Source organism: Pseudoliparis swirei, chromosome 13 (genome assembly GCF_029220125.1).
Source record: "Pseudoliparis swirei isolate HS2019 ecotype Mariana Trench chromosome 13, NWPU_hadal_v1, whole genome shotgun sequence".
NCBI lineage: Eukaryota > Metazoa > Chordata > Actinopteri > Perciformes > Liparidae > Pseudoliparis > Pseudoliparis swirei.
Genome location: NC_079400.1, coordinates 7018774 through 7043773, shown reverse-complemented (window position 1 = coordinate 7043773; position 25000 = coordinate 7018774). Strand labels below are relative to the sequence as shown.

Genomic DNA, 25000 nt, shown 5'->3' with positions numbered 1-25000 from the left:
ATGTTCGTGTTATTGCAGCACGTCAGCTCGGGTTACTCTTGCAGCCTGAAATCAGAAACCTCAGAAATACAGTGGATGACACATATTCTGTGTGTAAAGCCACACACACGCGCACACACACACACATACCTGGCGTCCCTGAATGAGCTCTCCTCTCTCTCTCGGCTCAGCCACAGCAGCTCAACAGCAGTGTGGTCCCGGGGGGTCCCGGCCCTCCTGTATTGCAGCAGCCATTATACAAAATAGGCTTATTTTTGTAAACAGTATTTCCGGACCACCCCATATATCTGAGGAGGTGAGAGCTTTTTGACAGACAGGAGAGGAAAGTAGTCCCCGGTTCAAAATGTCTTTTTTAAATTCTTACATACACTTAACATGCTGAGATTTAGCAGGTCATAGTTAAATGAGAATTTGGAATGCACGATACATTTTTCTTGTTGGTTCCTTTTGTGTTCAGTTTAATATTTTGTTTGTTTGATAAAATAATGTTGGAAATAATTTCCACTCCCTTTCAACAAATAAAAAAGGTAAAACCTTCTGTTTATTTATCACAAATAATGCCATTATTGCATTATTCAACATTATCGTGTATTGTACTCATATCGGGCAGCTCTTATCATCACTATAAAATATATATATATATATATATAATAAATCATTAGTTGTGCATGTATTTGGTTATTAAACAAAACACTGCATATATTAAATGTTTCTCCTGATGTTGGCGCTAGACAGAAAGGGAAAGGGACACTGATTTTTATTTGACAGTCTATCTTGAGGGGAACATTCACCTGTTAGCTGTCAAAGCATTTCACTCAAAACTACAAATGTCAGCCTCCCCATGCCAAAGTCCAACATCATTAGAGTTCCTTGTGTGGGAGACGTGGATATCTGGACAGCATTTCAGTTCAGTTCAGCAGTTGCTGAGATATTTCAGTCTGGACCGACATCAATAGAGCCTTTTTTTACCAAGATGTTTGTTCTCTTGACTTTTCAAATTCCATTCTTCAACATTTAAAATAAAGTAAAATATACATGTACATTCCCATTGTTGTTTCCCGTGCTCTCAGCTGTGTTGTGAGTGGTGTGTTTTAGTGCATGTGAGCAGTCTGTGTAGGTGTCCACTGTGATGTTGGATAATGCTGTCCTGATCAAAGGGCACAACAGCTGCCATAACCTGTCCACCTGAGCGCACACACACACAATAATAAAAGTTTTTATTAATATTTACTTTTCTTATTAAAAAAATGGTGTTGTGTGTGTGTATGTGTCGCTGTGTGTGTGTGTGTGTGTGTGTGTGTGTGTGTCTCCGGTACCTTGCTGAAGCTCCAGAGTTTGCTGCCTCTGATTAGTCCTGCAGTAATCTCACACACACAGCGCTGGGAGCTCTCATGGGGGTCGCTGGCAAGCTGCTCGAGGTGAGGCCATAGTAACGGCAGGAACGCGTCTCCATAGTTACAGCTTTACAATAAAAAAATAAAAAAACAAATAAGATTGCAGTTATTCGTGAACTGTCCGCTGTCTGACGGAGAACAACGAATGAAGCAGTTGATGACAGAAATCCCAGCTCTGCTGAGTTCAGCCTTGGCAAGCGGTGGAATGCTGTGTCACTTCTTTGTAAAAAGGTCTGCCAGATCGATCGAGGCTGAGGGTTTAAATTGCACCGTAAAGAGACAGAAGCGTCGGGGATTGAAGCTGTCGTTTCCTTTCCGATCCTCCAGGAAGAGAAACTCTACAAGCCGGTCAATAAACTCTGGGTCCGAGAAATATTCAAAGATGATCTTCTCGCCCTGAGTGACGCACAAACAAACACCAAATGTAATAATAGTTATGTTACTGCGGCATCAGTGGAAGATTCTGTGTGTGCTTTGCGATTTGAGCACCTCGCCCATCTCTTCGTGCGACAGGTCGTCTTTTGGCTTTTCCGAAGCTGCGTGGATCATCATTTCTCTTAAAGGACGGGAGACAAAAAAGAGGCTGCTGTGATTTATAGATAACAACAAACTGACAGAAATATGGAGAGACACATCCTGTCTTTAAATAAGCAGCCAGGATAAATGAACGATTATAAAGTCAGATAGTCAGCCCCTCATCTATATATCAATTATTCTATCTAGGCCAGGCAGTAAGTCGTTCAGTGAGCCTCATCTTGGCCAGGCCATGACAGGAAGTCAGTTCAACACCCCGCTAGTTATCCAGCCACCCAAATCAGTCATCCAGCAGTTAGTCAGACATTAAGTTCGCCTCAAAGCCAACCATCAAATCAATCAGGCAGTTTAGTCAATCAGCTCTTTAGCTCCACCCAACCAAGCAGTTAATCAGCCTTCCACTTTCTAAACGCACCGCCTCGCCGCTAAGTCGCCCTCTTTACACTTTACCTCGGCCACGAGTCGTAGCCACAGTGTGTCTTCTCCACATACGGCTGAGAATCCCACTGCTCCTGACTTAGAGGGAGGTTGTTGCTGTCGTACTGCAGCCAGCGGTTCGCCTCGCGATCCCCAACACACAACCCCTCTGGATCCTCTACGCCACCTAAACAGACATGCAAATACACGGTCACACACGTCTCACTTGTCAGGTGAGGCGTGTGTTTGTGGCGACTGCCCACTGTTGGAAAGTTGCCCTGTTGCTAGATGAAGAAAAAAAACTGTAGGAAAGATTTTCTCATGTAAAGTAAATGTATATTTATATTCCGGTCTTGCTGCTCCCTTAATGGGAAATGACCCATTAGACTGTACTTCATGGTGTATTTCATTTATAGTAGGACTTCGGATGCTGAAATTGCTGGATTGAAAGAAGACCGAACAGCAAGAATGAGTGCATTTTGCTGAGAGTTTCTGCTCACTGATTTCTGACGGCTTCACAGACACTTTCTTTCTTGGTCGCTTTAGCTGTTTCAGGATGCCGGCCATCGCTGAGATCCCCACCTAAGAGAGGAACATAATAGAGAGGTAGAGTAGAGCCATCCACAAACACAGCAGCTCCTGGTAATGTCTCAGTTTTACATTATTCTTTGACAATGCTGTTTGTTTTGTATTATTTTGCTGCTATTATTAATTTGCCTGTTTTTAGTATTCAGCTACTCAACTTTTCACACAGGGCACTTTGGTAACTTGCTTATTTGTTTCTGTACACCAAACATATACAACAAGCTTCATTGTCGAGTGACGCTATTGGGACACAAAGGAAAAGAAGGCCTTACTCACATGAAGTAAAATAGTCAAGAAAAATACACAAAATATGTATTTAACCTTTGAAATAAACTTTCTTTCTGCAAGTGAAGTTAAATTGGAAGTGACAAGGACAAGGACATCCCGCATTTTCTGTTTGAAATTGTAAAGTTAGCTGATTCCTGTAATGAACCACCTTGCGGATGCTGATGGAGTCGTGTGTGAGGCTCTGTGTGAAGAAGAGGACAGCGTCAGGGGGAGCTGGGTGGTCTTCTCTCAGCTGGAGGGCCAACAAGTCGGTGGCCATGTGCTCAAACTTCCAGGGCCTGAAACACAAACAGAGAAGTCATCCTGTAAGAAATCTTTAACTCAACTTCTGAGTCTCTGCGACAACATAAATAATGCTACTGATTGTTGATACTTAAAGCTCCTTTTAAATACAGAATATAATATATTTGATTTGATTTGATATTTCTTTATTTATCCCACAGTGGGTACATTTCAAAAATCCTAATAATACAAATAAAATAAAATAAATAAATAAATTATTATTATTTTATTTATGAATTAATTAAAATAAAATCATAAAAATCATACAATACATTCTGACATAATTATTTGGGGGAAAGGGAATCAATATTTAACATTTCTATAGCAAGTGCATCTACAATATATAAAACACAGGTGGAGAAAAAACCTACAAGTTCCTGTCTTCAAGGCAGTCCAAGAGATCATTGACCAACTTCTCATATTTCCTGTACAAATAACAAAGATGCGTTAGAAAGTAGTTCTTCTCCTTCTACGACAAATGATAAAAAAGCTTTAGTTCTTTTGTAACCTTGAGAAAAACTAGGGTGGAATTAAAACAGAATAAATGTACAGATAAAACATCGGCTTTCCCACCTAGCAGCAACCGCATTTCTGATTCGCTGACGTTGAAGCCCTTCTTTAAGCTCCTCCATGGACGCTGCCTCTAAACAAGGCCTGGGATTTGTAGACTGCATGATATGATTGGCTACCTCTACACATGACTCTGACACCTGGAGGTAAAAGACAACAAAGGGGAGCAATTAGGACCAAATCAAGAGATGAGGGTCGTGCAAAGACTTTTCATGAACCTGTTGCTCACTGTGAAATAGATCCCGATGGTGTCGTGTTGGCGATGAATGCGGTCCGTGATGTCGTTGAGCAGTCCACTGATGGACGGGTCCTCCAAGGTCAAGGAGGGCGACAGGCCACAGCGCACCAGAGCGGGCCACACCTCCCCAACACAGTCCCAGTCCCTCGCATTGGCCGGAGAGGGAGCACTGTGCAGACCCAGCAGGCAGTACAAAGCACCCTGAAACACAACCAGGGTAAAGACACTGGACAGATTATATGTATGTATATATATATATATGTGTATATATATTGCATGTATTGTATGTACAGTATATGGCAGTAGAAACATCGACAGCACAGGCAGACTGACGAGTCAAGTTCTGTGGCTTTAGATCGGCTCCTTCAAAGTCTGCCTAACAGAAATGTGTCCTTTTGTCTTTGAAGGACACGTCCTGTGTGTCTCTGCAGCTCAGATGATGTGAAAAATACTTGTCACATGTTCAGTGCAGCATTCAGGTTTCTATTATTTACAATCTGCAGCTTTAGAAATTAGGCATGAACTTCATTCCTCTGAATCGTAATTGGCAAACCCTGAAACACACGAACAATGCTGCACCTTTTTTTACGTGCTGACTGCTGAGCATCTGTCAGCTTTAGCTTTAGCATTTTTGCATCAATATGGTATAAATTGGGCATATTACGCATAACAGCAATACTAACATACTCACAAGATCACATACAATACACACAACAAATGTTTAATTGACAAGAACAAACAAGAAGAAGCCAGGATCGAGCCTTTAGAGGAGTGTTAGCGGAGGATACTGATGTTGCTCGCCTGGTTTCCAGAAGAAGACTTTTGTTTTGTTGCTCTGACAGTATATGTGCCCTATGCTATCAGCCTCTGTCTCCTGTCTAGCCCTGGGGGTAGTCAACAGAAACTGTTCAGGCAAAGATCAGCAGTGTAAGGAGAGAGAAGGGCAACAATGCAGACGGGGGAGACCTACCTGCCTTCAAAACAAGCAGCGAAACTTTCAAGATAAATGCTGAGGGCCACAGTAACAGGGAGTAACCCGCAGCCATCAAATACCGTTTTGTAGCACCACGGACAGTGACCATTAGGAGCAAGATTACATCAACTTTGCTAAATGTGTGTGTGTGTGTGTGCTTGGTACCTTACACTGTTGTTGTGTGCCAGTGGTCTGGTGTGAGAGCAGTTGCAGGATTCGGGGAATCAGGTCTCTGTAGGAGAAGCTAAAAGTTGACAGCGCAGTCGTCAGCACATGCTGGGCCCTGCTGCGTACCTGGAAGGACAAACACACACACACACACACACATGCACGCACACACACACACACACATAGACACACACAATCAATTATTATTCACCAGAGATATTTATGATCATACCGTAAGTAAAATAGGAACCGGCAGATGTTCTGATTGAATTACTGTTGCACATTTCTCGTGTGAGTGTTACCTGGCTGTCAGTGCTGGTAGAAAGTCGCAGCAGATCACACAGCAGCTCCTGATGAACCACTTTATATTCACTGCCCTCAACCACCAGCTTCCTCATCTATTCAAACAGAAATACAATGTTCAAATATTATCACCAAAAAAACCAACGTGTGATGATAGTTGGGACCCTGCACACCAAGTGCATGTGTTGTTTCACTGACCTCATGCTGGAGGAGAACCCGCTCGATGAGCAGGGCTCTGATGTGCTGCTTTTCCCCGTGAAGCTGCAGAGAGAAAGGCGTCATACGTACAATCACCCTGCAGGTGACTCATTGAAGCTGACGACAATCAGCAGCTTTGTTGCACTTCTCCAACTCACCCTGTTTTCCATCGACTTCTTGGCGAGAGTGAAGCTTTTCCAACGCGACTCAAACTCCCTCTTGTGCGTTCCTCGGAAAAACACGAGGTCACTGATGATCTGTCGTCGGACACACAGAAAAAGGACGCGTGAGACCTTCGCGGGCCCAACGCAGGACAAAATAATAACATCTCACACATGAATAATAGAAAAATCACCTTAATGATGACGAAGAGTGACTTTGTGTCATCTTCCGAGTAATCCAAGATGTGATCTGGATAAAAGTGGATATTGATGAATTGTGCATCACGATCACGCTCCAAACAAAGTGCGGTGGCATTAAAGTCTTCGCTCACGTAGCAGCAGTCTCATGGTTTGGCAGATGGACTCTCTGTAGTTCTCCCGTGAATCATCTGGAGGGGAGGAGACACACAGTATGGACCCAGAATGCATGATGAGCAGCCTTATCACCCACTGAAACTGCTCAGCGTGCACATTATTGTGCATGTGTGTCGTGTGGGGCTGATTTCTTATGTTTTCTTACCGTAGTCGACACCTATATGCAGCTTGATCTCCCCCAGATTGATCATGGAGGGCACTCTGAGGAGAAACAAAAAGCAAGGAGCCGAACGTGACGAGACTGCAAGAGAAGCCGGGCTTTTATACGTGTGTGCAGCTGCAGGACTCACAGGTCAGATACGTGCGGTCCATCCAGAGGGGGCAGCATGCTTCCAGCTCTGAGCAGGCAGTGCTGCACAACAGCAAGACTCTGCAACAGCTCCTCCCTGTGAAGCAGATCCCACAGTACAGTCCTTTCATAGCGGTATGTGTGTGTGTGTGTGTGTGTGTGTGTGTGTGTATGCTTGTTGTGAATTCTCTTGGCAATTCTACAATGGCGTTTCAACATTTTTGAGCAGCCGAATCCAACTTTTCAACCCCTATGTGCTCTTGATTAGACTTCATCTGGAGCGTTAAGACAGATGCTAAAAACAGATGGTAATGTTAAGGGTTTCATTTTTTGGGGGAGGAAGACGAATCTCATTTATGAGTTGTGAAACGCTTCAGGTTTCTCTTGATTGGTTTGTGCGTATGCCTGATTGCGTCTAAAAATGGAGAACTGAGAAAAACAGCAGCACACCTGCTCATTGGCTGATCTCCAGAGACGTGGCCCTCGATTCGCTGCAGCTCAGGGTGCAGGAGGCGGGACAACAGCTGGAAAACAAAGTGTTCCTTTTCCTTATCAGGTACGTGCCAACGCACACCCAAGTCTGCCACATCTCCGGCTCTGCCCCAGTCCTGGAGACGGAGAGAGATGTTTTCTCAGAAAGTTGTACAGAAATAGAACGTTTCCACTGGAACAACCGGCAAGCAAAGCAGCACAACCAGTCCGCCTCAAAACCACATATCTGTGTCTTCTATAGATACTTTAAACACATGTTAAGGCTACCAGCTCTAAACAATGGACAGATGTAAACACATTCTGCGAAAAACTATTATCGGATGACAGACTGGCGCATGAATCCAACAACAAAACAAAAAACAGAATCAGTGACCGTGAGCTGCAGATGAAAAGAGGTCAGTATTGGAAAGCAACAGAGGAAGCTAGCTGTAACATCAAAACAGAAACACACTTCCCTTGCACCCGCATACAAAAACGTGACCAAATATGATTGAAAATATCTTTTCTCAGAAACACTGCAGGGCAAGCGGACATGAAACAACCCATCTTCCAACGTGCATTTAGAAGCATTAATTAAAGGGAGATTACGCAACTTCTTTAAAGAAGGATTTAGCACATTTGTTATGAAAAAATAATAAAAACTAGAAAGAAACTAATGTATATTTGTATTAACTTGGTCTGGTATGACTGGTAGCTTATGGTGGCTAATGTTAGCAACCAGGAATGAGTCTTTAAATCCCAGAACATTAAAAAAAAAGAATAGCTCAAGTCAAGATAAAGAAAATACAACTATTTAAATTAACATGAGCAATAAATGAGACACTTTTAGTTTGCATGTGTGTGTAGAATGCACACGCTTCGTTTGTTCAAGCTTAAAACAGGATAAACCAATCATGTGATGACTGCTCTAAACTTTTGTATGGAACCAACAGTTTTTTCCAACAGGGAGACAATGTGAAGTATATTATGAATAACATTGTTTTCTGTTACATGTGATGTAAAGTAATTGTGTTGCTTTTAATTGTAAGTGGTTGTATTTAATTGCTTGAATTGTACTGCTTTGTTGTTTAATATCTTCGCGCCTAGAGACCGCAGTTAACCCCTTTTAAATTAATTAACAAACTAAAACTACTAACACTAGTGTTTTGAAAAGCCAAAAAAGGTTAAGTATTCAGTATTTTAAAAGAAAAAAACTCATACAAAATAATCTTCAACCCTTTTGTGTGTCCCAAACCCCAGGCTGGGAACCACTGTCCAATATAAATGAAGGGATCTTTACAGTGATTATTCACAGGCCGTGCAAAGGCTATTTAGTTGCTATCACCAGTTTCTGCTTTTCGCTTGAATATTTTCCTCAGTAACAGAAATGTTTTTACAATATTTATTCACAAACGTTGTTTACAAAGGTTGTTGTGCAATGAAAACAATGTTTAATCAAAATAGAGAGATAAAGAGACACGTGACAAAGAGACATAATGGGAGAACTATTAGCATTAGTGGTGTCGTCATTTAATTTTAAATTGATAAATTCTTTCTAATTCTCTGCCTGGCGATGGAAATTGCAATGCAATAACCGAATCTGTAAGATCCAATTTAATTAAATTCTGAGAAAGAGCAGTTTTAAAGGTTGTACTGGTGGAAAACCTGATTGATCCGGACCCAGAATAGATACTGCAATAGCCATTATAAGAGCCAATTTGCACTCTAGAAGGTGAGCAAATAAGCGAGAGTCGAGGGACTGGATTTAACTTTAGTCAGTCTAAGTAATGGTGATAAACTAAAATGCCCTTGTGTGTGTTTACCCGTATCGGGAGGTCAGTATCAAAGCCTCCAGAGGTGCTGCTGTACTCGGTGGGATAGATCAGGGACAGCGACCGGAGTGTGTGCTCCAGCAGACTGCAGGCGAGTGTGTACGCCCGTTTGCAGCGCAGACGCACACACACGATCCGTTCCAGGTCCCCCTGGTATTTTAACAGCTGTTCACCATCCACACGGGTTACCTGAAAACAACACACATGGGCAATTCAATGGAGAATTGTGTCTTAAATATTGAGGTTCTCCAGCATATCGCAGCATCTGGCTCGCTCCCACTCGCATTAAACGCCCAGCAGTAATAAAACAAAACAGAAAAGGTATCAATATGTTCTGGTTAACGACAAAGCCCCTAGATGCACTGGAAAAAAAGCATTTTCAGCTTTTTTCTTCTCTCATACAATATCACAATCATATACACAGTTTTAAACAGGTGAAAACGTCTCTCTGTTTCACTCATTTCAAGTGTTTCATATATTCTAAAGTTTTGTCGAAACACTCGATGAGACCTTGAATCAAGGTAGGATAGACAGTCCCGAGGAAATGGCACACGCATCCAAAATATTATTAAAACAAAGTGATCTGAAATGGAATGAAGGAGATATGCAGAACCCTCTGGCAGACATTCCAATCATATTAAGACTAAATAACACTTTAAGAGACAGGCTAGATAAAATGAATTAGCAAGATTAATATTTTTGGTGCTGAAGCCCTTGGGAAGTGATAGATCCTCGTCTCACCTCGGAGAGCAGCTGGAGATTCCACAACAGCTCCTTATCCAGCACGTCTTCACTCTGCAGCTCCTCATCTACACACACACACACACACACACACACACAGACACGCATAATAAATAAGATACATAATGTACTGTATTGCTCCCCTGACAGACTGAGTGTTTTTTTCAGGTTTTAGTCACACTAGCTGTCACTTTGGTCCAGACTGAAATATAACAACCGTTGGATGGATTGTTTTGAGATGTTTTCTGCAGACATTCATGTTCCTTTCAGGATGAACTGTAATAACTTTGTTGATCCCTCGGCTTTTCCTTTAGAGCCAGCATTATGTCAAAAATCCAATTTGTTGTTTCTGTACTTTGTTTAGTGGTATTGAGCAAATGCTAGCATGCTAAAACACCAAGCTAAGACACACGTGGTAAACACTATAGGCCTACCTGCATGCAAAAGTTAGCATTTAGCTCCAAGCAGAGCTATCCTTAAGCACCGTATTTATAGAAAAGCACTGTGTAGCCTCACAGAGTTGCTACCACGACTGCAGTGGTTATGCTGGTATTTAATTCATCTTAACTCATCTTTAATAATTCTACCCTTTTTAATGTTTTCATTGAAATAACAGATTAAAAACACAGAATATATGTCTAAAAAGCTACTTTAACTTTCAGCATTTGCATACTGTAATTATATCAAATGATGTCTAGTAAGAGCTCTTAATTGTTTTCAGCTCTGATGACGCTAAAAACCTGACGAAGGTTTGATTTGAAAATTGCAGCTTTCGTTTAGCAGTGTACAAACATCTCAATGAACTCATTACATCTAAGAGGTCTTGTGCGGTTTCCATGCAAACACCCTACAGTTGTTTCTACGAGACATACACACGCACACACACACGCACACGCACACACACACACAGACACATACACACACACTACACACACAAACACGTGCAAACACAGTGCTGACTGTCAGTAATTTGGAAAATGACGCTGCAGCAGTGAGGGACGAACAGACGGAGAGACTCAGCGGGATGACACTGCAAATAGACACACACACACACACACACACACACACACACACACACACACACACATTTAGATTCCCAAGTAGAAACTCAAGCATGCAGAAAATAACACAGAAATGAAATAACTGAAAATTAGGAAAGTAACACACAGTGATTGAGAATGTAACTATCGCAAGTCAATCAGACATGACCATATAAGGTTGTATTTTCAAAATAAAAGTCTATGATTTACAGAGTGAAATTTACAAATGTAGAGTCCCTTAATAAGTCCAAAAGAATAAAATAATATAAATAACATACCTTCGCTGCCGCTCTGCACATGTCAGCCACCATCCTGCCTGACACACACGTCTCAAAGATGTTGGAGGAGGCAAAATGATACACTTTTTGCAACGCCATCTAACACAAAGGCAAAGTTTGCATGTGTTAAACTGCATTTGTTTCACATGCAGCACATAACAACAATATTTGACTTATAAAGATATCTGCATCACGAATCATTAATAGCTTTGATTTATTTGTTTTCTAGTTTTAATCTGTTGGTAAAAATATGTTTTCATCAAGTTGCGGTTGAGAGCAGGTTTTAATCTTGTGTTTTGTTGTGGGTTTTCTTAACTTAATGTGAATTGTGTTGGACAAATGCATAAACTAAATGAAAGAAGTGTGTTGATAACAAAAGTATATAACCTCACAACCGTCAACACATTTTGATTCTGGTGTTGCTAAATTCTTATTGGTGCACAGTGCAAGTGACATCATCATTTTCCAACTAAGCCTCGCCCACCTCAAACCAGACACAGACAAAAACCCAAATACAACAATATCTCAAGTCAAATAATCAAAACCGTTGGCAGAAATTTGCAAACCGATGTGGCGCTCACAGTGAGAGCTCAAGTGTGTAATTAAGGGCAGAAGATTGAGTTTGTGATGAATGAAGAGTGTGTGTGTAATACCTTGTATATTTCCGTGGAGCATTGTGTTAGGATGGTGCTCACAGTGGAGGACAGGCCCAGCTCCACCAGGCTCTCTAGATGAGTCTGCGTATCCGTCTCCATCTCGTCTCTCGTCTGTTCCAGGGTACTGCTGTCTATCAGAGCAAAACACCTGCATACACAAGCGCTTACTTATACACTTGTCAGCGATGAAAATGTCAACAGACTTATTGTGAGGGGGGAAAAGGGTGTAATACGTGGCCAGCAGAGCAAGCGATGCAGCGGTTCATTTCAAACAGACAGATACGCATTCATACTCAGACACTGACAACAAGGCCTTACTAAGTGACAGTTTGAATTGTTAATTTGTCTCTACCTGTCCAGAAACTGGAGAACGAAATCTTCAAACTCAGCTGATGCAAAACACAGATTCTTCTCAATCTGAGATGGAGAAATATAAATGATTAGTTCATGGATTTGTAGCCTATCATATGACACTTTTTAGTTCACCATTTTGGGAGATACGCAAAACATGCTCTTGTGCTGAGATACCACTCGATTGTTTGTATGCTAAATATGAAGCAGAAGCTAGAAGGCTGTTAGCTTAGCGTAACGACTAGAATGAGGGGGGAACAGCTAGCATCGCACTAAAAAACCTCACAGTGATGACAAGACTCCAGGAAGTGACTGCTTCCCCTGTAAAACTAGTAGTGTTTTGGCTTAAGTTAGCTAGTTAACATGTTCATTAGTGAGCTTCAAAAATGTAGCTGTTTCCCCATTGTTCGTCTTTGTGCTTAGCTAAGCTAACCATCTGCGTGTTCATGAGAGTGGTAGCCTATATCAACCGTAGCCTATGAGCTAACTTTCCAAAAATGTCCAATTATTCCCTAAAGAAAAAAAGGAGAAGGTCTTTAGATAGCTGATGCCAAGTACTTTATGGCTTTTGCCCAACATGTTTGATATATTATGCTCAATCATCAGTATTTCAGGACTAAATTGTTCATGCGTGGCGTGTGCGTACCTCCGTGAGATCCCTGTGTTGAGAAGGCGCAGACGAACAATCCGCTAAAGGCACCAGAGTGGTGAAGGTGGCGATGAACTGGAACGTTATCTGGACGGAGCCACACAACGGGACACAGATCAATTTACCTCATCTGATTTGATCAAGGCCCAAGTCGAATAACCTCCCAAATGCATCAATTCATCCTGGTGTGATGGCTTAATGTAGCGATGAGCTCACCAAGAAAGGAAACCAATCTATTTTACAATTCAAGCTGAAACTGAAGACCGGGCCTCACTAATTGCAAGTTCTTCAAACTGAGATATCCATTGCACTTTCAGGAATTTTTAATGGAGTAGACCAGAGTACACGAGAGGGGAATTTAATCAGCGAGAGCTGTATTGTCTACTTGTCTAACAATTCCTCTTCATTAATACTTTTACACATCCATTTCTCACCATGCACTTGCTAAAGTCGTTGGGGTCAATCCCCGGCAGGGAGCCCATGAGCAGTGGGAGCACGTGCCCACGGCCCTCTGGGTAACGGTTGTTTGGGGAAACCAGGCTGCGAGCCATGCCGATCATGCAGCTGAGCGTGTCGGTGAGGGTGTGCGGCTCCGTCAAGGTCTCCATTGCTGCATAGGTCCTGTTATACACGGGATATAAACATGAAGTGAGCTGACGAGTTACAAACTCCATGCCTTTTGGATTCTATTCATGGGGCACATTTCTTGGTTTATGGCCGATATCTCGCACAAACACTTACTTCTCAAGTACAGGTGGTATGACGAGTTCTGGTGTGAGGAGAGCCAGGTTCTGAAGAGCGTAGGCTGCCTCCGTACTGCCGGTTTTACTGCACATCACCACAAGGGGGCAGATGAGCAACATACAGTGCAGCGTCAACAACAACAACAGGTAGATCATCACAAATGACCTGTCTCTGTTTAGATTAGGCTTGTTGTTGTTGAGGCTTTGTGACACAGCAGGACTCAGATGACTGGCTGGCACTGGTTCAAATGGCATGTTTATAAACCCAGTGATGACTTGTAGCTCAAAACGGCTCAAAACTGTGCTAGATTTAATTGAAAAGTGAAGGTATTTTTAGAGTTCTAGGTTACATAGATTGCTTTAACTGCATTTCAAAGTCTTTATCTTAACATGAAGCACCTCCTAACTACACACTTAGATAGTCATTAAAATACTGTTAACATGATGCTTAAATGTAACCTGTATGTTTCCGAAACATTTATTTTTAAGCCAAATTGAGCCCGGACAATCACCAAAATAGGGTTTGGTTGGTTGTTATTAGGGTTTTGTTGGCTGTTATTATTGAGATAAAACCAACTGGAAGGTTTAAAAAAAATATATCTGCAGTCAGAATGAATTTAGGAATCAAAGTTCTGCCTCAATTTGGGTCATTAAATGTGGATTAACAAGACCACCGGCTGTGACTGTGCACCACTCACTGTGCGAGTGAGTGGTGCACAGTCACACCTGCCTCCACATGACACGTATTGTGTCTATTCCTGTCCGAGTAGAAATACTTTTTATCGCTTTTCCCACTCACACAAGCTCGACATTTTAAATGTCATCTTCCAACCTATTTTTATAGACTGGCATATATTTATTTTGGGGTGTCTCTAAATCTCTATCTCTTCTGTTTGATTCTAATACTGTGAGTTTACTTTTTCACTCATGATTTTCAACAATGTCGCTTAAATATTTGTTGTTCAATTTGTTCTGTGTTTTTAATTTAAATGCCTCTCATGTCTTCTTAATGTATTTTATTCTCCGACCACTTAGTACATCTTGCTTTGAGAGTGCTCTATAAATAAATAACTGACAGCAACTAACAACTAACACAGACAAGCTCATCCTGTCATGTCACGTTTAGTTCACGATGTGCATGGACAGATATTTAGAATTAGATGTAGAGTGAATAATATACAGTATATATATGCAAGGGTCTGTATGTGTAGATGTATGAAAACACAGGTGTAACCATGAAAGATTACAAATAGAGGGACATGTTAGTTATTTGTATGGTTTACGTCTCCCGAACTGCAATACCTGAACATGGCCAGCAGTGCGGCGCCGGTGATGCTACGGGTGAACTCCTGCAAGTCTCCATCAGTCAGCCTTTGACACTCAGGAACCAGCGTGATCCAGCTGGGGGCGGCGTGACGTTCCCGATGCACACGGCGCACAACACTTGCCGGGAGCCGCTGAAGCAGGCGCATCAGTCGCAACTGCAAGCAAACAACCACACAAACACACAAACACACAAATACACGTTCAACATTAGCGTTATCACCAACAGACACATTCGCACAGTCTGCCGTAAACAGATTAGTGGTATTGCTCTTTTATCCGGCAGTTGTGTATTTTATTATTGTGACGTCCTAAACAGCAGGTCATAAATCAAAGGAGTTTGACAGCCAGCAGCTGAAAAAGTGTGTGTGCATACATGTGTGTGAGTGAAGGAGAGACTTACTTGCCAGCGACCATGATTCGAAGGATGGTAGAAGGAGGCAATGCTGTTGAAGAGGCAGGTGAGCTCCTTCTGTGCTGGGTTTCCTGATCCTCCCTGCACAGATTTGAATGAGGTAATTCATATAATTAGGGAGCAAGGCCATGTATATTTTGAATGTATTCTTCAGAGAAAAAGTCTGCAGGTACCAAAAGTGCTGTGATCCACAACACCAGGTGTCCGATGTCATAGGAGTTGGTGAGATAGCGCGGCGCCATCATCTTACTGACCCCAACTGGAATGTTCAGACTGCGCAGGATCCTGGTGAAGATCTGCACACATACAGTGAAGAGTTACGCCTCGATCACGAGACCCCGAAGAAATACATCAACCGTGGCCGCCGCCAACGACTCACTGTGGGGATGTAAGCGGTCCAGTCCAGGTAGCCGATGTTGTCGTTGGCGAGGCGAGCAAACAGGTTCACTAGGTGCTGCGAGACAACGTCAGACACACATTCTTGAGAAGCTTCCCGGGAGGAAAGGCCGCCATTCAAAATAATTCTGATAGCCAATTTGAAAAAAAGAAGAGATTCTCAAGAAGAGATGAAGTGTGCACGGCCAGGAGGCTGCGTTAGAGCGGAGCGGAGGCACAAAGGGAAAATTGTTTCTGCGTGCCGAGTGGAAACTACTAATGCTTCAATAACATTGTCAGGAAATGTGTTTCATTCCAGATTAATGTATCCACGATCAGGACATTGAGAACTACGTAGTTCATTGCTTAATCATTTAAAAATGTTTCTAAAAAACAACCATTTGCTTTTTGTAGGTTTATGCAACAATTTAAAACGTGGGATTTTCATTGATTTCAACTTTATTTAGCTTTGCTGTGGCATATAGACGTTAACTTTCAAGCTAGTGAATAGTGATGAGGTGTAACAAAATAAAAATAATAAATGTTTAGAATAATCATATTCAGTGTATGTGTGTGTGTGTGTGGGCATATTTTACCCATCTTGTGGGGACAGATTACACATTCACGTTGTGGGGACTCACCTTTTTGGGGGGGGGACACAAACATGTCCCCATAGAGGTAAACATTCCATTTCTGGATGAAGGCTTGGTTTCAGGTTTGGGTAAGGTTAGGTTTAAAGGTTAGGATGAATATTGTGAGTTAGCGTTCTTGTTAAGCCTGCAGGAAATACATGTACCGGTGTGTGTGTGTGTGTGTGTGTGTGTGTGTGTGTGTGTGTTTGTGTCTCACCCCTTCCCAGGTTGGCTGATTTTGCACTGACATCCAAAGAGTCATCAGTTCATCAAACCACAACCTAAAAAACAAATGCACAAAAACACCACCTTTATATTCAAGACACACACACACACACACACACACACACACACACCTGAAGCTTTATTCCCCTCATCTATCTCCAACTCCCCAAATTATGAACTCCTCCTTCCCGAGTCAATTCTGGAAAGAGAAAAACTGAAATGGAAAAATAGAGTATTAAAGATGATGAATTGTGGAAAGTGGACGGAAACTGCGAATGAATCCAAGACTAAATCCAGACAAATAGCTCGAGAAAGAGCAAAAGCACTGAAGAATGCTGAGGATCGGTAAGCTGGAACGACACCATGAGGGATGAGAAGAGAGAGGGGGCAAAGGTTTTCCGAGGAAACAAAACCATTAGCAAGGGGGGGGGGGGCAAGAATAACATTATTTATTGAACTCCCAGGTGCAAACGCTTACAGAGCCTTACAATGTAGTTATTCATGACACAAGGTCATAAGATCCAATCACAATACGCGGAAGATTAAATAACATGTAAAGTTTCCAGTAAAAACAGGAACAAAATTAACATATTTCTTTCTGCCGGCAGAGATTGTTCTATGAATAAACAACGTGTCGTTCGAAAGCATTATTAACCCTTCGTGTTGGGCAACACAAGCTGCACTTATTATACGTATAGCATATTTGTCTAAACAGAGCCATTGCAGTCGGCCCACTTACTGGAAGCCCTGGCTGTGTTCCTCCGGGGGCATGATGGTGGGCAGGAACAGCTCCATGTTGCTGACGGCCTTCAGCATGACCATGTCGAACACGCACAGGAGGGGGCGCCACTCATCCAGCATCTCCTCGGTGGATGACGCGGTGAAATACCTGTGAAATTCCCCAAGAACGCGCACAGCGAAGACAGACGTGAGCACACACAGATGCAGACGAGCAGAGACCGAGTGGAGATGCAAACACACACATTGATCTCAGGCACACCGCTCAACCAGAGATCAAAGCGACACATTATCCGGTCCACAAATGACATGACCACAGAGGATGTGACTTACAGTCTGCAGCTTTTGATCAAAGCCCTCAAAACGTGGTCCACTGAGCTGCAAACAAGCAGAGAGAGGAGGTGTGTGAGTTATGCATTTACTTTATTTTGAAATCCACATGCCCTGTTGCAACATATATCATTTCCTTTCGACAATAAAAGCCCACGGGAACATCAAAAAAGTGTTTGTTTTGGTCTCACCAGCAGTCCAAACATAAACGACTGAGAGTGAACAATATGGTGTTTAGGCAGTGGCGGGCCGTGGGCCTGGGGCCTGGGCCTTCAGTGAGGTCCTACACAGTCCCACCCGAATTAATCCACCTCTTATTAATATCATTATGATGCCATGGCTCTAGACCAGGGCTGCTCAATACCTCGATCGCGGCGTAGTATTGGTAGATCGCATGACATAAAAAAAAATTGGCCCGCCCCCGTCATTTTCTCTATAGCACGTCTTTGTTCATTTATTAAACTAAACAGCCCTCTGATGTTGATCGTATCTACACAACAGCATGTCATTTCTCTCGGCTCTCCGTCTCGCGCGCTGCAGAATGCGCGCATCGGGACGGAGAAAAAGAAGAAGAAAAAAGTCACTTGCACCAGTTTGTTCACTAAACAGGGCATTGTCGCACCCAAAGCAGATTTCAAGTATATGTTCGACCAAATCGACATCTTCTCCTCCTTCCGCCATTGTGGGTTGAAAAAACAGCTTTGTAGTCCGCGAATTAATTCCTTTATCAAATTCAGTTTCCTAGTTCTGAGGTTTTGCATCTACCTGCCCATAGGACCCGCCTCTCAATATTGGTAATCCAATTAAAAGACGTGCACGCCCTCCGCCTGCTCGCTGCTCCTGTGCCGGTTCCGGGGCCTTCTCGAAGGCCTGGAGGAGCCAACTCTAAAGCTGATTGGTTGACACAACATCGTCATTCCCATTCACTTGAAGCTACCAGCGCCCGCAATGTTGATTCTGAAGGCCTAAGGGCAGATTTTAGCCCCCTGGCAACACACGATGGCTGAATATGATTGGATAAAAGATCTAACATAAAGACCAGCCCTCCAAATCTCAACCTGGCGCTGGCAGCAGCGCAACCAAGAGGAACGCTATGAAATTAAGAGAATAACTCTTACTCTGGGAAATAATTGAATACATATTTGTGGGAAAATATATTTAGAAAAAAATATATATTCTGATGATGTTTAGGCCAGCAGAGAAGGCCTTGCTGGCCCTGACGGCCCGCCACTGTGTTTAGGGATTGAAAGCCAACAGGCTTATTTTCTGTCAATGGACTAATCCATTTACTCGAGTACTATTTGACTTATCCACTCACAAAGTGTGTTAGCAAAGTGTCATGAGGACTGTGTGATTGTGTGTTTGTTTAGTCTGGCCCCGCTTCGCACTGGTTTAACAATCACCTGACTCACCTGCTCACCTGTTTCCACCTACCCCTTTAGTACATACACCAGTCCCTTCTCCTTCCCAGTTTGTCAATGTTGCTAAATGTGCGTCACGCTTTGCCATGCAACCATGCTGCCTTTCTGATTACCTGTGGAGTATCTGTTTGAACTTTCTATCTGTGCCCGACCTTCAGCGCTTTGAGACTTTCTTTTTCTGCCTCCCTCGTCCCAGGAAAGAGCTTCACTTCGGTTTAGGGTTTAAATTACAAGAAAAAGAAAAGGAATGTACACTTTTATTGATCCCCGTGGGGAAATTCTTCTCTGCATTTGACCCATCCTTAGTTATCAAGGAGCAGTGGGCTGCAGTGAAGCTTCAGGTAGCTTCATATTTACCATACATACATGGGAGCTGCATCAATCTTACCTAACGCTCTGCAACAGGATAATAAGCATATTTCCCAGTGTCAAACTTTACTTAATAATGTAAAGGGATAATAAGGATAACGTTTAGTTTGGAAGTAATTCTAGAAATTAAATAACTGGGCTTAAAATTGGTCCAATTTTGCAAAGCACTGTAAACGTCATACTTGGGGAACCAGACGAGTCCGAGGTGCTCCGTTTTGGAGGAGACGATCCTCTTGTACAGATCGTAAAGTGGTCGCCACGGCAACTGTAGGTCATCCCTCGACAGAAGTTCCTTCTTCCTGTTTGAAAGAGAAACCAATTGTTTACTAAAAAAAAAATGTATGAGGGTGTTGCAGGACTTCAGTACAAATCGTTTAATATTCAAACCTTTTGAAAGAGAAGCTCTCAGTCGAGGCCAACCGATTGTAACAATGATGTTTAAAAGTGAGAAACTTCAGGGTGTCTGAAAAGAGTTTGTATTCGTGTGAAAATGCGTCACTCCCTCGCAGGCTGCGCTCAACAGGACTGCCAACATCCAGACGTGTCAGCAAACGCAGCGCTGTGATTCTTTGCGTTGGATAAAGCGTCGCTGGTCTGACAGCTGCCGACATTAGTAGTTTGCGGGTGTCGACTCGGACGCAGCACGCAGTGAAGTGACCTTATGATTCTTTATTCTCTTAAACACCCTGTTAAGCTTTTAAATTGCACACTAACTGATGAGTATTTTTATTATAAGCGTTCGAGCGGAGCACATTTTTGAATCCTCTTGAGAAACTTCCACATTGCTTTCTCTGTAGTCGTATTACTTCGTTTTTTGTAATTCTGACAATTTGAATTGGAATAAACTCCACGGAAGGTTAAGAGTCCCTGCACTGAAGAATGCACACAATTTCCACAGCCTCCCATTCCTCTTTGGCGTCTCCTCTGCCATTCATCTAACAGCTATATGGAACAGACTCTCAAAATGTTTTAATTGAAGGAAAGAAGAGGGGGATGAAAATAAAACAGAAGCCAATTGAGACTTGATGCGTGAAGTAAAGTATCAAATTTATCTCTGCTGTGAGACCTGGCACTGCATGTACGTTTACCCCAAATCTTTTTCTTTTCATCTCATGGAAACGAGTCAGACAAATGACATCATATTAAGATGTTGTTTTGTGATTGATGTGAAAATCATGGAAACAACTGAAGACAAACGGGACGTGATGAATGTGGCCGTCAAGGAGAATATCCTGCAGTCGCTCGTTATGTGAGAGACAAAAACAGGGAGTTAAGATGTAGGTCAGGGCTTTAAGAGTAATACATGTACCGTAAGGCCAACATACTTCAATGTCCCTTTTACTTGGTACGCGTCGGTGTGTAACTAAGTACATTTCATTTTTGTACCGTGTCTTGTATTTACATTGTCTGCTACTTTAAACATTTCAGAGGGAAATACGTTTTACTCCACGTGTGTTTGACAGTTGTGGTTACTATAGTTTCATTTCAGATTTATATAAAAAAAAGGAACTATAATGACTACAAAACCCCAATATTTTTGGCTTTGGTTTAAAAAGTACATCTAGTTGAGGCCCCATGTCACGTTTAAGATGTCTAGAATTTCTAAACTTCTTACAGCCGTACAGTCAGTTCTAACAGTCTGATTTATCAAAAAAAAGAAAAGACCAAATAGAAAATAACGTCTATTTCCTCTTTCCTGCACCACATCAATCATGTAATGTCCCCACAATATTTATTTTGTGACCTTTTCGAGGAAGCCCAAAGCCATTGGTTGGGACACACGGAATAATAACACTGAACTATAAGTTAAAATTATAGCTCCATCTCAAAGCTAAAACAGTGAAATGCTACTTAAACTATATTTTTCAACAACTACTTTGACTTTTCATACAGTGCTATTAAGTTCTCTATTTAAGAAATAGGGGTTTTCGGTCAATAACTCTTGTTCTGAAGGTCGTAGAGACTTGCGGATGGTCTCCGCCTCCCCCAAGTCACACATTGCGCTTCCAATGATCCCCGAGTCTGTGGGATCTCGGGAAAGGGTTAGGGTTAGGGATAGGGTTAGGGTTGGGGTTAGGGTTGGGGTTAGGGATAGGTTGGGAAAAAACGGGGTTCTCTGAGGAGAGCCAAGAGGGGCACTGGCACAAGGGGGACTTAAGGTTTGTTTAAAAAAGGGTTAGGGTTAGTGTTGTGGTTGGGGTTAGGGTTCGGAACCGTTACCTGTAATGAGGCAGTTTGTTTGTATACTGGGGGGATTTCTTCTATCCAGACACTAGATTATATTGTCATGTGTCTTTGTAACCTCCACAAACATATGCATGCAGTTCAGACTGAGTGTCATTACAATGTTCAGCCCATCAACACAGACACATCTTGATTGGGCAGTAGTTCAGGTTATTGATGTCCGTCTCAAAATAAAGGTCCATCAAAACGTTAATGAAGTTTGAAGATTTGGCTATTTTTAATTGTTTGCTATTTTCCTAGGAATTCTCCTGATGCATTTACTTGAATTACATATGACCTTGTTTAAGTTGATGCAGATGATTTTTTTGTTTAAAGATTTGAAATAACACATTCTGAGGATTATGCAGCCTTCTTGAAAATATCTGTGCTCTCCGAGTGCTTGACTCTACTTTTTCTTCTCTCCAGTCTGCAGATTGTTTTAAAGCCCCAAAATGGCAGAAATCCAAATGCCAGAGAGGTAAGTGAAAAATCCACTTTACCACGTCATGGGACTCGATATCGGTACACCATTTGTCGCACAGTGCTGTTTGCCAACCGCGCCACTCTCTGATCTCATTATATTAAAGGACAGCAGAGGGCAAAAAAAGGCTACAGATGCTGGAACCAACCACCTCCCAGCTCCATCACCGTGTGGCTGAGGTGAGGAAATCAGAGATCCCTCATGCATCTGTGTGTGTGTGTGTGTTTGTGTCACACCCACTTGAGGAGCTGAATGAGCAGCCTGGCGTAGCTCTGCATCATGTGAGGCTCCAGGTCCGGCAGCGTGACCAACTCATAGAGCAGCTTGATGAAGAGAATATGGTCCTCTTTACTGAACATCCGTCCGTACAGCTTCAGAAACCTGAGGACGGAGGTGAGGACAGGTTACAATAGATCCCCTCCTGCTTCCTGCAGCTGACCTATCTCCTTAACCCTTGTGTTGCCTTAGGGTCAATTTGACCCGAATCAATATTACACCCTTGTGTCGCCTTAGGATTAATTTGACCCCATTCAATGTTTAATGTCGGTGTTCTTTCAGTAGTCAACAAACAAACATAAAGTGCCTCACACTTAAACTTGGAAAACAATATTAATTCTAATAATTTTCTGGAGGTTTTAATTGCTGGCGTCAAATTGAACCCAAAGGGTAAAATATGTTAGTAAATATAAAGGTAACAGGAGGGTTAAACATTGAATCGGGTCAAAATGACCCTAAGGCGACAGGAGGGTTAAAACACACTGAGTGCACAGCTTTCTCCTTTTCTGGAGGCCCAGTACTCAATGGTTAGGTTATAAAGTCAACATGTATTATAGTTGTGGCCACCTGTAAAGAGACGCTGACACACTGCACTATGTATATCAAAATAATTGAAATCTGACAAATAATATTACACATTTGTAAAGCTTATAATGTTATCAATCAACTGTGGCCCATTATGGTCTGGAAACTTGTAGAAATTGTAACACATATTGAGAGAAATGTATATAAGTTTCATTTCCACATGAACTGCTGTATCGAGCATCATTATGAATCCTGGGTGAGTAACTATGGGGTTGACTGGATGTAGTTTGTATCTGGAGGACAATCTGGCTGCAACACTTACGAGAAGAGCTTCCCAGACCAGAAGGCGACCCCGGGCCACAGTTCTCGGAGGAGGACAGCTCTGGACAGGTTCGCTTTGATCTCCGCCAGCAGCTCCGTGGCCTCTCGCTCCATCCGGTCGGAGTACGGCAGCAGACCGTTATACACGACCTCCTTCTGAGGGACAAACCCGGCCATATCCCCATCCACAGTCATATCCCACTGATATCACCTTACTGCTGACTGCGTTAAACGGGTAAATAAAACCCCGTTCCCCTTTCAAACTAATGGCTGTTGTGCCTTGTGAGAAGCGCTCTGCCGAAGTTGGAGCTTAAATAATCCGCTGTGGCCAGTGACCAAGTGCAAGGCAGGGGAAAGTGTGTCACGCTATAATTGAGCTGTGCAAAGCCCCGATCGCGTGGAGGGCCGGTTCCGCTGCGACTTGCAATGTCAGGGGCCGCATCACCTCTCCAGGTACCCACCGGCCGCCTGCATGCGCACGCTGCAGGGCTTGTGCACATGCCCTGACGCACGGGCAAAATGACGAGCCCACAGGACGCTGGAGAGGATGCGTTACTCTGTGGTCTGGCTTTTATGTCAGCACCACCGAGTCCAATAAAGGAAGGCTTTGATACATGAAATGTTTCATGTTTGGGCTAAGAGGAAGCATGGGAGGCATCATTCTGGACTACAAGTCCCAGAAGCGCTGAATGCAGAATAAAAGGATGATCTGATAACAGGATTAATGCGCCGCTCCTGTTCTACTGACCCACTGAGGCTGTTCTTTTGTACACGGTGTGTCGGTCTGGCGCCTTCAGTGAATCACAACCTCTAATGGATTTTTTTTTTTTTTACTTTTCACTCCATCATGCAGCTCAGCAGGCAAAGGCATGCTTGTGTGATTTGGCTGCACACCACACACACACTTGTTTACCTGTACGCTGACTTTAATGTCGCAGTAATGATATGAACGGCAACACTTTTGTCCCAGACCTTCTCCATTCTTCCATTACTGTGCAGTCTTCCATGTAAACCCGTTTACTTTAAGCCCATGAAATTCTCTGACCATGCATGCTAAAGAGCGGTGAGGCAATTGCACGTTATTGGCCTCTGAGGTTGCTGCTCAACCCAGAGGGCTTAGAGAATAATGCACAAGCCCTTTGAGTTCTCTGGTCTGGTTACTTTCATAGAAATGGGACTAATTGCACAAAGTGTTCTCAACCGTGCCTTCTGCAGCTCAGTCCTGCAACCTTTCATCAGTCTCACCTTTCTGAAACACACAGGGTGACCTTTACGTTGGCACACTTCTGTCTATAACCACAGGGGAAGACTGACAGTCACAGACTTTGAGAGATCCCAGAGCAGGATGTGCCTCCGCTCGGCATATCAGTCCGAGAGTTTCACGCCAGACTTTGCCAAGAAATCTCACCCAAGTTTGTACTTCAAGTCTTTTTTTCTGCTACTCGGAGCAGCGACAGCACCTGCTTTCACCGTCTCCATTGCTGAACCACTTCCAGGAGGACGTCTGCTCCTATATTTTTCTTCGTTGTGACGTTTCTAAGTGTCTGGGGATGTGTTTGTATGGGCACATGCATGTGTGCACACATCTGTGTGATTCATTATTCCGTGAGCGGAGTCCACAGATGGAAAATATGATTCAGGATGATGATGCCTCTTTGACTCAGCAGGGAGACGACCAAACAGGGAGAGGGAGGCAGACGGAGAGAGACATGAAGAGACAGAGAAAGGGGGGGAAGAAGGGAGGAAAGCGATGGAGGAAAGAGAGAGAGAGAGAGAGAGAGAGAGAGTGGTATAGGAAAGAGAGATGAAA

The 25000-nt window shown here is 42.9% G+C and overlaps 1 protein-coding gene across 1 annotated transcript in view; it reads right to left on the bottom strand.

The window, feature by feature from the left end:
• Positions 1–23518, bottom strand: part of LOC130203940 (proteasome activator complex subunit 4B-like) — a 31576-nt gene extending 8058 nt beyond the window's left edge. Inside the window, exons 1-40 of the mRNA XM_056430403.1 lie at positions 23192–23518; positions 22309–22449; positions 19547–19663; positions 17578–17622; positions 17246–17395; positions 16499–16562; positions 15654–15728; positions 15448–15570; positions 15263–15355; positions 14839–15017; positions 13535–13621; positions 13228–13414; positions 12791–12880; positions 12146–12210; positions 11791–11941; positions 11138–11236; positions 10780–10849; positions 9820–9887; positions 9070–9267; positions 7226–7383; positions 6777–6872; positions 6632–6687; positions 6444–6500; positions 6306–6361; positions 6109–6207; positions 5951–6013; positions 5752–5847; positions 5447–5575; positions 4300–4509; positions 4074–4210; positions 3872–3925; positions 3367–3496; positions 2846–2927; positions 2379–2532; positions 1884–1950; positions 1657–1790; positions 1317–1461; positions 1042–1185; positions 365–378; positions 130–216 (exon numbers count right to left, since the gene is read on the bottom strand). Coding sequence (XP_056286378.1) covers positions 130–216; positions 365–378; positions 1042–1185; positions 1317–1461; positions 1657–1790; positions 1884–1950; positions 2379–2532; positions 2846–2927; positions 3367–3496; positions 3872–3925; positions 4074–4210; positions 4300–4509; positions 5447–5575; positions 5752–5847; positions 5951–6013; positions 6109–6207; positions 6306–6361; positions 6444–6500; positions 6632–6687; positions 6777–6872; positions 7226–7383; positions 9070–9267; positions 9820–9887; positions 10780–10849; positions 11138–11236; positions 11791–11941; positions 12146–12210; positions 12791–12880; positions 13228–13414; positions 13535–13621; positions 14839–15017; positions 15263–15355; positions 15448–15570; positions 15654–15728; positions 16499–16562; positions 17246–17395; positions 17578–17622; positions 19547–19663; positions 22309–22449; positions 23192–23385 — 4364 coding nt within the window. The 5' untranslated portion in view covers positions 23386–23518. The remainder of the gene's footprint in view (positions 1–129; positions 217–364; positions 379–1041; positions 1186–1316; positions 1462–1656; positions 1791–1883; positions 1951–2378; positions 2533–2845; positions 2928–3366; positions 3497–3871; positions 3926–4073; positions 4211–4299; positions 4510–5446; positions 5576–5751; positions 5848–5950; positions 6014–6108; positions 6208–6305; positions 6362–6443; positions 6501–6631; positions 6688–6776; positions 6873–7225; positions 7384–9069; positions 9268–9819; positions 9888–10779; positions 10850–11137; positions 11237–11790; positions 11942–12145; positions 12211–12790; positions 12881–13227; positions 13415–13534; positions 13622–14838; positions 15018–15262; positions 15356–15447; positions 15571–15653; positions 15729–16498; positions 16563–17245; positions 17396–17577; positions 17623–19546; positions 19664–22308; positions 22450–23191) is intronic.
• Positions 23519–25000: the final 1482 nt, after the last annotated feature.